Consider the following 13,831-nt stretch of genomic DNA (forward strand, 5'->3'; position numbering starts at 1 on the left):
TTTTACTTCAAAAAATCTCTAGTGGAAGCCACTTATTAGATTCAAGCTCTAGGCCTCCATGGAGAATTGAGGTGATAACTGCTGATACTGTGTCTTTAGCTCACATGGTTCATTCTTTAGAATTCAAGTGGACCCTAAGAGTAGCTAACATGGCAGCCCATGTACTAGCTTCCTGGTCTCTAAATAATAGGTTAGCTAATTAATTTTTTTTTTGGGCTCTGCCCCCGCTGTTCTTTCTGATGTAATTAGCTCTGAGCAAGCCTTTGTCCTAGGCTCTTCTGTGTAGCACTCTGGGTTCTTCTGTCTCTGTTTTATTTAAATACTATTTACTTATACTATTTTCATTTAAATATACATTCCCACTTTCAGTATTATACCAACTAGAACCACCATAACTAACACCTAAACTGTTATCTAAACCCAGTCACCGTCACCCTCAAGAATAGATAGATGGAAACCACCCTCCATAACCAATTGATACCAGGCATCCCAATTCAAATCATACACAGATCAAAATCCAAACCAAATTTAAACCCAGAGATCAAAACCAAAACCAAAACCAAAACCAATTCAGAACAAAAGGCAATCAAAATTTCCCCCCTATTCTATTTTCTGTCGAACCATTTGAGAGAGAGTGACTGAGTGAGAGAGTGGTAGGGAGAAGGGGGCTGGAGAGCTTTGCGGCCATCTTTGCAGTGGCTGTGTTGGACATCCATCTTGTTAATAACATCTTTGGAGGCAGTGATCATCTTGTCCATGCTACGAGGCCCCAGGCTGGTCCGCACCCTATAAATAGTGAGCTATCAGGCGGGTGAACTGGGGTTTGTCTGAGGAAAAAAGTATCATGTATCAAGCATATGTAACCTATAAATAGTGTGCTATCAAGCTGGTGAACTTGGGTTTGTCTTAGGAAAGAGTATCATGTATCAAGCATATGTAACGCATATCTCTCAAACCTTCCCGTGTGTGAGAGGGAGGGGGGGTGGGTTAGAGAAATGATATCAGAGAGTGTATGTCGAGAGAGGAAAAATGATCTCAAATGAAATGGTCTCAAATGGGCTTTCACAACATGTAAGTCGTATACATTGGTGGGGGCTCTCATGTTGTGAAAGGTTCACTATTATAGTATTATGTGACGGTTTACCAAAAAAAAAAAAAAAAAAGTATTATGTGACGGAAATAGGGGATACCACCTCAGAAGAAAGATCTCGTTATTTTATTCAAATTAATGGTTAGCTACAACTTACAATATACAGGCAATGATTCTACAAACACCATAGAGAAAGCTAGGATTTTACATTTCAGGTCAAAGCATAAACCAATAAATGTTTTATCATTCAAAAATTAAAAATATACTAAAATTCGAAACTAAATTAATATATAATAATAATAATAATAATAATAATAATAGGATTGAGATTGGTGCCTAGGCCCACGTAGAACAGTGGAAGCTAGCTCAAAAAGCTCAAAGCAATGAATTTGTTAGAGAGTGGGTTTAGTAAACAAGTTAACACGCTAATTAAGAGCAGACCTTCTATAGATTAGGTCCAATATAACAAGATTTGATACACAAACTGTTGAAAGTATTGCTTCTCAGTCAAGCTTAAGGATGGAATGTTCTTGTATTTAATCAAGTTTATCTGTGTACAATGTGTTCTTCTTTTTTCTTCCTTCTTTAGATTACATGCCCCATTTTTGTGGTGGCCATTCGCTTATATAGTCCATCACTTCTATATCTCAGCCCTCCAATTGTTGATTTTCTAGGAAATCCCTTAGATGCTTGACCCATCAAGACCTCTTGGAAGCTATGTGAGGAACTGTGAGCTAGGATGACATTGTTCAGGTGTCATTTCTTCATAAATGCGGCCAGTTCATTTGGTATAGTGTATTTAATGTGGTGGTGACAACCTCCTTTCCAGATATTTCTTCTTTCATTTTTAGTCTAGCTTTGCTGCTTCCCCTGAAACTTATCTTTCCGAAATGGTTGACTTCCTAAAACTCTCCCGAGGTGACTTTGCTCCTTGAGAACCTCAGTTGCTTCGCCACTCTCCTCCTTTCTCCTCTACCTATTGACTTAGGTTTATACAAACCCTTTAACCATCATTGGGTGTTTGCTCGTCCTTGGGCATGGCCCATAACCAAATAAATGTGCTCGGTTTGTCTGTCCACACAATAATAATAATAATAATTTGCATTTAACCACATGTCAAATTATATTTAGATTTTTTTAAAAAAAATTCCTCTCAAACCATTATAATTGGTTTTACAAATTTTTATAATAATATCCGTTTAATGAAAGTTTATGTTAGAAAATCATTCCAATTTGTTGTTAAATCTAGTTTTGACAATATTCATAATTCAAAAAGTCAAATATTATTGTCGAATTTCCTCTACTTAGCTTGTTTGGTGTGAATGTCTCTAGATTACTTGGGTGAGGTTGGTTATTTGTAGCCTTGTAGGTTTTATTAGTTAAAAGTGAGTTAGAAGGGCTTTTCTTTCTTTATAAAAATTCCATATGTTATCAATATATATATATTATAGTTGAATCATAGTTTATAAATCAAAAAAATATAAAAAACTCAAACACAAACAAAAGTTCGAACCACATTAATTCAGTTGCTCAATATTATATTATACTCTAACATGGCTAATATTCTTCTAGCGTGTTGTTTATTAAGAAGAAAAATCCAAACGTTTAGGTAAAGATAGAAAAATTCAAATCTTAAAATTTCAAACTTTAAGTCTCGAGTAGCAAACAGCATAGTGTCACACATAATCATTCAAATTTGAACCCAAAAAAAAGTCAACACAATCATTTGATTTTTTTAAGCCAAACAAATTGATGCTAGTAGTATCTAGGGATTTCTTATTAAAAGTAGAATTTTGTTTTGGAGAGGCACCACTAGCCACAGGAAATTGGTAGGGTGACCAAATTATTTTTTGGGTTATGTAGATTAATTTTTAAAATTTGGGGTGCGAAGTATAACTTTTTGACCTAAATTTTAAAATATATGTATCTAATATCTATATATAATATTTTCTTAAAAGAAAAAATAAATAAAGACTTAGAGGGGCATGGTCCCCTTAAGACTATATTGGTAGTTCCCTCCCTGAGAACCACTGCAGCTTGGGGGGAAAAAGAAAAGCCTCTTTAATGGCTAATCTGTTGGAAACACAATTGCAGGGGTTACTCCCCAAATTTTATAGAGTAAATTCGAGGATGTTGGGAGATGATTTATCTTTGTCAGATGAGGCTTATAATATGACAAAGTATGTCATGCATCAGATATATATATATATATATATATATATATCATTTTTCTTATAGTATATGGATCCCACACAACTATAAAATCTACGTACCGTAAGAGATGATAAGTACATATTTGATGCAAAAGATAACCATTGATGAGAAAAGGGGTAACATGATGATAATCCTTTGCCCTTGCCGGTATATAGGGTTTCCTGTATGTGGATAAGGAGGCCAGACGATGGCAGACTAGTGTACAACACTGGCGTTTTCAGAAGTGGTTTGTTGGTCCACGAGACAAAAGCCAGTTGGTAGAACTTGGACTGTAAATGGATCAGAAGTGGTTGATACATCTTGAAGGAAGCATTTATATCAATAAGAAACACTAATTTTCAGTGAATTTTACCCAATATAAAGAGAAGACCATCCATATATACATAGGAGATGTGTAATGAAATCCATCTGTGTTACACTTATGCATGTCCAGTGTTAAATAATTTGTGTAAGCCAGACATTTACATTTACATGCAAATGCTACAAAGAGAAACTTTGGATGGCTTATTATCCCCCATCACATGGTTCCTTCACACTATCACATTCATCTTGCTTGGTTCTTTGACTGAACTTTTTTTTTACTCTAAGGATGTGCATTCAAGTTTTAATAAAAAATAGTGGACCCCTTAAATAGTTTGTTTTAGAAACTTATAGAGCACCCATAGGGGATATGATGAACCCTTGTTTCACCATTTGAATTGAGGACAATGCTTTTATATATGTTTTGTACACTGCCATTACCACCAGCTCTGGAAAAACTTCACAAGTCAGAGGCCTAGTGAATGCTCTGGTCAGGTGATCAGGACAACGCTTTTATGTGAATCTGAAGAATTGAATTGGATTACAGTGTATTGCAAGTTGAAGCCTCAGTAAACATTGGTTTTTTTTTTTTTTTTTTTTTAAATTTTAACTTCAAACCTCAATTAGGTGGTAAATAATGGAGTTTGTAGCAGAAATATCGGAGATTGTAGGAGTTCAACGCTGGAAACTACTGCGAGGGGAGTCAGAGAGACATATAAGCCCGCTCTCTCAGAGTGGTCATAATTCATGAAGAGCTAGGGTAACTTTTCGAAGGGTTAGCTTTTTGAAGGATTTTTACACAATAACTTAATTTGGTTCTGCATGTCCACCATTCTGTTCCTAAATGCGGGTATACCCCACAACGTATGCTAATAAGTCATATCACTGCGAGTCTGGGACAATCTAAACAAGGCTTCAAAGCCGATAGAGTTTCCTTTATGTGGACAAGCAGGCCATATGATGGCAGACTAATGTACAACACTGGCGTTTTCAGAAGTGCTTTGGTGGTCCACGAGACAAAAGCCAGTTTGTAGAACTTGGGCTGTAAATGGATCAGAAGTGGTTGGTACATCTTGAAGGAAGCATTTATATCAATAAGAGGCACTAATTTTCAGTGAATTTTACCCAATATAAAGAGAAGACCATCCATATATACATAGGAGATGTGTCATGTCATCCATCTGTGTTACACTTATGCATCTCAGGTGTTAATTAATTTGTGTAAGCCAGACATGTACATTTACATGTAAATGCTACAAAGAGAAACTTTGGATGGCTTATTATCCCTCATCACATAGTTCTTTCACATTATCACATTCATCTTGCTTGGTTCTTTAATTGACTGAACTTTTTTTTTACTCAAGGATGTGCATTCAAGTTTAATAAAAAATAGTGGACCCCTTAAATAGTTTGTTTTAGAAACTTACAGAGCACCCATCTTAATTTCACTGTGTAAAATCAGGTCCTCGTAGGGGATATGATGAACCCTTGTTTCATCAATTGAATCGAGGACAATGCTTTTATATATGTTTTGTACGCTGCCATTACCACCAGCTCTGGAAAAACTTCACAAAGTCAGAGGTCTAGTCAGGTGAGGACAATGCTTTTATGTGAATCTGAAGAATTGAATTGAACTACAATTAGTGTATTGCAAGTTGCAGCCTCAGTAAACTTTGGTTTTTCTTTTTTTGGAAACTTCAAACCTCAATTAATTAGGTGGTAAATAATGGAGTTTGTAGCAGAAATACCCGAGATTGTAGGAGTTCAACACTGGAAACTGCAGCGAGGGGAGTCAGACAGAGAGACATATGTCCGCTCTCTCAGAGTAGTTAAGATTCATGTAGAGCTAGGATAACTTTTCGAAGGTTTAGCTTTGTGAAGGATTTTTACACACTATCTTTGGTTCTGCCTGTCCACCATTCTGTTCCTAAATGCCGGTATACCGTACCTAGACAAGGGGTCAAAGCCCCTATTTGTCGTGTTTTGGGCTACTTGAATTAAAGGATTTTTTTTTTTTTTTTTTTTTTTTTACACTATAGTTTTTGGCATTTTTTGTTCTCTCTCTCTCTCTCTCTCTCTCTCTCCGAAGAGATGTTTCAAAAAAATGGTGGTGGTTAATGACTTGATCTGTTTTTCATTCTTAGATCAATTGGAAATCATGTTGTTATATATGCATTTTTATTGTGTTATAGTTCCATCCAACTAATGAAGTGGTGCAGTTTTGGTTGACATAATAAAAAAAAGGGAAATTTCTATTATAAACACTCATTTATAATAAGGGTAAGATTTAGGTACAATACTTAAGTGCTGCTCTTTAGATTCTCTTTTTAAGATTTTGCCTTGTAGATTTTTTCTCATGGGATGGAAATGTATTTTTTAATTAAGTAGTCACATCATCTAAGGTACTATACCGTAGTTTTGTTCTTATAGTAATGTACACACATACAAGTGTAGTTTTGGTTGATACAATAAGAAAAAAAGGGAAATTTATGTTGCACACACTCGCTCACTCAAACAGTACATACATTTAGTTTTTTGAACAAAAATTATGATTTGAAGTCATGATTTCCAAGTTGAAAATCGTATCTAAAACCACGATTTTTGTGCCAAAGTGGGTGGGTGGGTGAGTGTGTATAAGTGAGTGTGTAAAATAGACATTGCTCTAAAAAAAAATATGAGGTTTAAACTGATACATTTAAAAGTACAAGGTTAGGGGTTTAAAAAAAAAACTTTTTCCTTGAATTAATGAATTCCTAGTAGTTTGATAATAAAAAAATGTAGGAAATTCTTTGAGACATTACAGTTTGGATTGGCTAGATCTTTTTAGATTTAGAGACGACTTTGTTTACAAGGCAGTGTGATTAGAATTCCATCTTTTTCTCCTTTTGCATTTGCATGTGGTGTCATAGGATTTTCTTTGGTTTTTTTAGAATTATTGAATAATTCAATTGTACTCAATGCAAATAAATTGTATATGAGGTGTCTTTATTTAGGAGGCATATATGTACCTCAAAAAAAAAAAAAAAAAGAAAAAAAAAAAAGAAAAAAAAGAAAAAAAAGAAGGAGGCATAGTGTCTGCTGTACATATATGTGTACAATAGAAGAAATCAAAAGTGGGCTTAGAGCTCAATGGACTTAGTAACACTGGGCATATATATTAAGGGCTGATTGTGATAAACTTAGAATTAGTGGTCTCCTACTCTCCTTAGCTCAGAGTGGGTGGACTATGGTATTAAAACAAGAAGAATAATTTGTTAGTGATGGTCAAGCTATGCATCACAAATAGCAAGTTAGCATGGCTAATTAGAGAGTATTAAGCCTAGTAGGACATCTAACCTGATCATATGTAAGCTCGACTAACTGCACGAAATTTATATAGTTGAGTAAGGTAATCAATTAATTAAGAATCCAGTCAACTAGCTCGGTTATATTCAAGTTACTCTAAAGAAGGAAACTATTTGGTTAGCAAACAATAATAACCTTGATCTACAAGAATTCTTGATGTGTTCCGCAAGTAAATTAAAAGGAAGATTTCTAGTAGAAAATCTAACTCGAGGTCTCATTCAAGTTCAACCATATGTAAAGAGGGCTCTACATCAGGTAGTAGGTATATATGCTCATATTTTGCAAATATAATTCTCTAAAACTCGAGTTTAAAAAAAGATAGAGATAACCCTCTCTAACTTCAGCATTGGAGAGCCCAAAACCAACATCACACTGATGCTCTATGAACATCTCTACCTTATTTTATAGTTGTCTGTGATCCATATTAGTTTTGCAATAACTGTGTTACCTTATTTCACTAGAGGCTTCACTGAACCAATGAATAAGTTGGGCTAAATATGTTCCCAAAGGTGTTAGGATATTTATTTTATGGATCAGATTAAATATTAAAATGAGTTATAACTTATAACCCAAGTTATCTAATTTTAAACATGATTTAGCACTCGTAATTTAGGTACCTTTAAAGTATAACTAATTTGGTATTTTATAGCAATAAAAGCATGCCATATAATTAAAAAAATAAAACAAATAAGAAACTGAAAACCATCAGAAGAACAAGAGTAACCATAACAATTAGAGCATATAATAAAAGTAAATAAGTTAATGATTGTTCTGGAGACGACATAGTGTCTCTTTAGTTTCTTCAACTCTGCAGTGCTCTCAGTAGGGAAACTTAAGTACTCATCACTCTGATTCTCTACTAAGCTAAACTCACACTAACACAGACTATACGGACAACTAAGAAAAACCTGTTACACATGTGTGTGGATGCACATACTGTTAAAATGAATTGAACTCATCATGACGATTGACGAGCTCAGTTCATTTTGGCCAATGTGTGGATCTACACACTATGTGTAATAAACACCGCCCCAAATAAAAGAGCCTCGTTACGAGGGATAAGAAGGCAGACCAGCCCAGTAAGCTGGTGATGATGCTACTGGGTTATACTCTTCGACACTGAAGAGAAAGTTGCAGTCTGCAATTTGATGATGGTCGGTTCCTCTTGGTTTGTTATTACAGCCATTAATGGCCACAGAGGTGCTCTCAACTGTGTCTTCCCCAGAGATTTCTGTGTAGCCTGTTGTCGACACTTGTTTCCTCGTAGCTTGCTCTCTCTGCAGCATTGCTTTCAATTTCATAACCTACACCACCAACCCAACTTTAAATGGTATAAATTGAAACAAACGAGTACATTAATTTATGTCCAAATCTGATCGATGTTTTTACTTTTACAATCCTTATTTAATATGTCTTGTAATGGACAAAAAATAGGCGGCTCGTACTAGCGCCATCAAGCACTGGAAGGAAACTGACAATTTTTTAAAACGTTGGACACCGACAAGAAGGACACGGATACGTACGATATGTATTAAAAACTTTCTCAATAGAAATGTCAACTTAAATTTGAATTTAAGAGCTTAATTTCAATGGAAACAAACAAAATTTATACACAGTATTTGTGTGTGTGCTTCTATATATAGACATATATTTACACACATATTTTGCTATAATATACAGTTGTTTCCAACTATGCATACATATATTGTCATATACACGTACAATTAAGATGCAAGGATAATGTATTCAATACCTAGTTGACTAGTTCATCAACATCCTGAAGGATGTGATCAATCTCGAAGCTTTTATCACTCTTTGATTTATTTTTATTTTTTAAAATAATTTGATAGTTAGAACAATGCAAGATTTGAATCCTAATTATTCTCGTAAGAACAAAAAAATTTTTTAGCTAAAATGTTATTAGTTGAAAAATGTTGATTATTCAAATAACATTTCTACTAGTTTTTTTAAGGAGTAAAAAAACCCATCTTTGTATAATAACTTGAAAGCATTACCAACATGTATTTGACATAATAAGAACATTGTAAAATTTCTAAAATTAAAAAGTAAAATAAATAAATTTGTAACCCCAACCTCCCTCCCTTTTTTTAATTTTTTTTTTCCATTCTAAAAGATTTGTAGAATTAAGGTTTTTGTGTGGATATTGTGAAATTGTGAGAGAAGACAAGAACATATATGTAGGGTCTGTTCAGATATCACTTATTGTTGAAAACTGAAAACACTATAGTAAAATAATTTTTAAATGTGTGAATAGTATCGTGGAACCCAGTTTTAATTTTTTTTTTTACTAAAAAAAGTACTTACGGGTCTCATGAACAGTGCATGAGACCCATTATTTTTCAACCAAACACAAGAACGCACAAAAAATGTGCGTTCCAAACGCACACATACTCAACATTAGGGCCTGTTTGATGAGTTAGTTTGAGTTTTGTTGTTTGAGTGTTTTTGATATACGTGTGGATGAATACTTACGGGTCTCATGAACAGTGCATGAGAACCATTATTTTTCAACCAAACGCAGAAACGCACAAAAAATGTGCGTTCCAAACGCACACATACTCAACATTAGGGCCTGTTTGGTGAGTTAGTTTGAGTTTTGTTGTTTGAGTGTTTTTAATATACGTGTAAATGAAAAAGTGTGTAGAAATATGTATTATATTGTTTAAAATGTGTAGTTTTGTGTTTGAGTAGGGCTGCCAAACATGCCCTAAACTTTTAATTTTAATTCAAAGCAATACGAACGCGATGTACGATAAACGTCCTAGATGTGTCCCACAGGTTTTATCTCACACGCGAGCGCGTTTAGGAGAAAGGTACCCCCAATCCAAATGAGTTTCCAAGCAAGCATTGTATGGTGTATACACCATGATGAAAACGATGGCTCAAATTGTTTTATTTGAATTGAATAGGGGGACATGCAAACTACTGAAATCACTAAAATCTTCAGATCCTGTCTCCACAAGCAATAGCAAAAAACAAAAATGCAAGTGCCTCTCACTTGGTCACAATCGTTATACGTTGTTGATTGTGAGTGACAAAGAAAAAATGAATGATGAGTTTGTGATAGTGAAAAACAATTAATTACAGTCTAACTATTGCGTAGAAAGTTGTGGCAAAATATGTGTTTATGTTTGGTACTACTACTAGCATTATTGAACAAAAAAGGAACACTGATTTTTATTTTCAATAATAATAATAAACTATGAGGATCACTGTTGTTGTCGATACTTTGTGCCAAAGTGATGTCTCATCATGTCTCAATAAACTTGAAAAAATTCAAAGGTGGAATGGTGAAAAAGGATTCACACAGTAGATGATTTTAACTATGTATGGTATAATACTTTTTCAAGTTGAAAATCCCCAACTAAAAATGTATGATATAATACTTTTTGAAGCTGATAAAATCTCCAACTAAAAATAGATAACAAAAAATGAGGTAAAAATTTAAAATTTATGATTAAAAAGAAAAATAAAAAGTTTTCCTTCAAAACTCTAATCTATTATGTGTTGATTAATTTATAAAATTAACATCTATTAAATCATACAAATCGTTAAACCTTTTTAAATACGTTACATGATTTATGTAATTAAAAGTACACGTAAATAATATTTTAAATTATCACAGAGCGAATGCATATAACTTGTTTGAAAGAAAATTTCTCCAAACCGATATCGAGAGTATACTCTTTCAAAGGGGGGGAAAATAATAAAAGAGATAGAATACTAATATACTATCTTTATAGATTCAAGATTGCATGGGTAATAGTAAAAGTGAGCTTTTTCACCAGTGCAAAACAGCAAAATAGTATTAGAGAATAAGGCTAACCTCTTCTTGAAGTTTCAGCTTCTCCCTAGAGACGGCATCATACTCTTGCTTAAGCACATCATATAGGTGCTCGAGCTGCTTATTCTTCCACCTAGCCCGCCTGTTTTGGAACCAAACTGCAATTTGGCGAGGCTGCAGCCCGAGCTCCTTGGACAGCTTGATCTTTCTATCAGGGTCTAGCTTTATCTCCTCCTGGAAGCTTCTCTCAAGTGAATCTAGCTGATCACTCGTCAATCGCTTCTTCTTCTCCTGGCAACTGCCAAAGTTGTTCTTCTCCATTGCTGACAACATCTCGTGCCCCGAGTCCACCATTCCCGGATGCTTCACCTCCATTCCTGAACGTAAAGGAAGCATATTTAGGATGTGTTTGGATATCGCTTATTATTGAAAACTAAAAACACTGTAGCAAAATAATTTTTAAATATGTGAATAATATCTAGGGACTCATTTTTAATAAAAGTTTTGCTGAAAAAAGAGGTTTGTGGGTTCTATAAACAGTGTATGGGACCCACTGAAAAAGTATGAAACGCTCTTCTCAAAAAAAAAAAGGTGAAACACAGATTATTGCTGAAAACTGAAAATTGAAAACTGAAAACACTGTAGCAAAATAATTTTTAAATGTGTGAATAATATCTAGGGACTTATTTTTAATAAAAGTTTTGCTGAAAAAAGAGGTTTGTGGGTCCAAAAAACAGTGTATGTGACCCATTGAAAAAGTATGAAATGCTCTTCTCAAAAAAAAAAAGGTGAAACATAGACGCTGGTTGTGGCTACTATATCCAAATGGATACTTAGTGTAATATTATGCTAAGAAATGAAATTTCTTTGATACTGAATATACCTTTAAATTTATAATATTTTAAAACTTGGAATAAATCTATCTTAATAGTTCAGATCTTTTTCCTCTTGCTTGATTCCCATTTTTAGTTTTATATTGTATACTCCCAAACATTTTTTTTTTTTTTTTTTTTTTTAATTTAATTATTAGAACAAGTTTATTTAAATTATATAAAAAAAAGTGAGTGAATGAGTGAGGGAATTTGTATTATGATTTTTCTTATAGAGTAAACTAAGTAATGTTATTGACCTATAAGGCCCTTGTAAATCTGTCAATGCACTTCCAAGTGTAGTAGTGTTAAAGCATGTTTGTGAGCTCCAATCACTACCACCCTTGACTCCTTGAGTCCTTGACTTCTCCAAGAAAGCACAGTGAGTTGGTCAAACATAGGTTATTATTATTATTATTATCGTAAATAAATAAAAAGACATAAAATTAAAAGGAGGAGAGGACTCGATCAGACTGATTTAGCAACTTATAATGTGAAGTTACTGAAGTAGAATATAAGGGAGTTAGAATTTAGTCCATGGTGGAATTATAAATAAGACCTAGTGTGGTAATAAAAACGAAAGGCACCACCTGAAGTACTCTTTCAAGTTCCCAGCATAGAAAAATAAAAGAAATACAAAACGATATTTGAGAATAAACTCAGTATACATAGTGAGAAGATTGGGTGTACCTTGATATGGGTCGTAGTTATAGTTGTAGAGGAAGTTTAAAGAAGGTTCTGGTCGAGGAACAAAGGGTCTTAAGCTCCCAGTCCAGTCCATATTGGCCTCCACTTTCTGTGTCTCTTCCTTCAAAAATCAAATTCAACAAGAACTTGATCCAATGTGATACGGAGATGGGGTTGAGTGTGTTGGAGTGTTGGACCACAAAGAGAAAGATAAGTCGAGGATGAAATTGAGTTCGAGAGGCGTGACACGAGTGTTGTAAGTTTCTATTCTTCCTCTTTTAGGGTGCCAAAAAGAGAGTGAGGACTGAGCTGAGTACGTAGTGAGAGAGAGAGAGAGAGAGAGAATTCTGTGACTCTCTGTGAGGTTCTTTTGCAGCCACACTTTTGGGGTGCAACAAAGTTATATGTTCAGTTTTATAGAGAGGAAAAGAAGGAAACAAAGAAAGAGAGAGAGGTTTTGATACTAGAAAGAAGTCAGGAGGCGTGAGAAAGGAAGGCATATGTCAGTTCCATAGGAGCAGGAGTATTGGGACCAGATTGAGACCTTTGATCCCACCCTTACCTATTCTTCCATTTATATCAATATCCAACCGACATTTCTCTCTCTCTCTCTCTCTCTCTCTCTCTCTCTCTCTCTCTCTCTCTCTCTCTCTCTCTCTCTATATATATATATATATATATATATAAAGAGGAATGGGTTAAATTTGTTACGGACATCTATTTTACACACTCCAAAAAGCAACTGAAATATTAAAGTAGTCACAACTCACCATTTCAATTTTTTTTGGAGTGTGTATAAAATAATTTGTGTAGAACAAACACAACTCAAAAAGAATTTGTTAACTGTGCTTGAGTTTATTAAACTCGTTAAGAATGAATCAAACCGACCCAATACATTAAGAAATAACAAAAGCTAATAAAGAAACACACCTTTAATGAAATGTTAAGCGACTTCCCAAAAAAAAGCTAATTGATTGAATAAAAATTCAACCTTAACCAATGTATTTCAACACTCATTAACCAGGTTCTACAAAAAAGAGTGTTTATAGCAATACTACAAAATTTTGTCAGATAACATTTATAAATTGATATGTCACCCATCACAAAACAATAAGTCAACATTTTAGAATTATGTTTTTCTTCAAATCTATCTATTACACTCGTTGTCATGAGAATTTGTTTTTTATGCATTTTTAATTTTAAAAAAGAGTTATTTTATAACCACAATTAACTTCACTCATATTCACAAAAATCGCAACTATCCTCTGTGATAGATTGTGACTAGTTATTTGTTATTTTCACATAGATTCTACTCAACCACATTGGATAATTATGAAAATAGGCTCGTGATCCTAGAGTTTTCAAAAAAAAAAAAATTGTGGATAGATTTAGGGGACCGAGCCAAAATGCAGTGTAGGAATAGCCGAGGAGAGTGGGACGTCATAAGAGGGTGGCATTCAATCAGTAACAGTACTACTACGCACACCTGCCACACTTCTGTAGTACCAATAAAAAAAGAAA

At 34.1% G+C, this 13,831-nt stretch overlaps 1 protein-coding gene across 1 annotated transcript; it reads right to left on the reverse strand.

Moving 5' to 3' along the window:
- Window positions 1-7,669: 7,669 nt before the first annotated feature.
- Window positions 7,670-12,844, reverse strand: LOC126692029 (homeobox-leucine zipper protein ATHB-22-like). The gene is made up of 3 exons (XM_050387432.1): window positions 12,314-12,844; window positions 10,797-11,131; window positions 7,670-8,253 (listed from the first exon to the last, which is right to left on the reverse strand). The coding sequence occupies exons 1-3, from the start codon at window positions 12,402-12,404 to the stop codon at window positions 7,999-8,001; spliced, it is 681 nt and encodes a 226-aa protein (XP_050243389.1). The 5' UTR covers window positions 12,405-12,844; the 3' UTR covers window positions 7,670-7,998.
- Window positions 12,845-13,831: the final 987 nt, after the last annotated feature.

Source organism: Quercus robur, chromosome 7 (genome assembly GCF_932294415.1).
Source record: "Quercus robur chromosome 7, dhQueRobu3.1, whole genome shotgun sequence".
Classification (NCBI taxonomy): Eukaryota; Viridiplantae; Streptophyta; class Magnoliopsida; order Fagales; family Fagaceae; genus Quercus; species Quercus robur.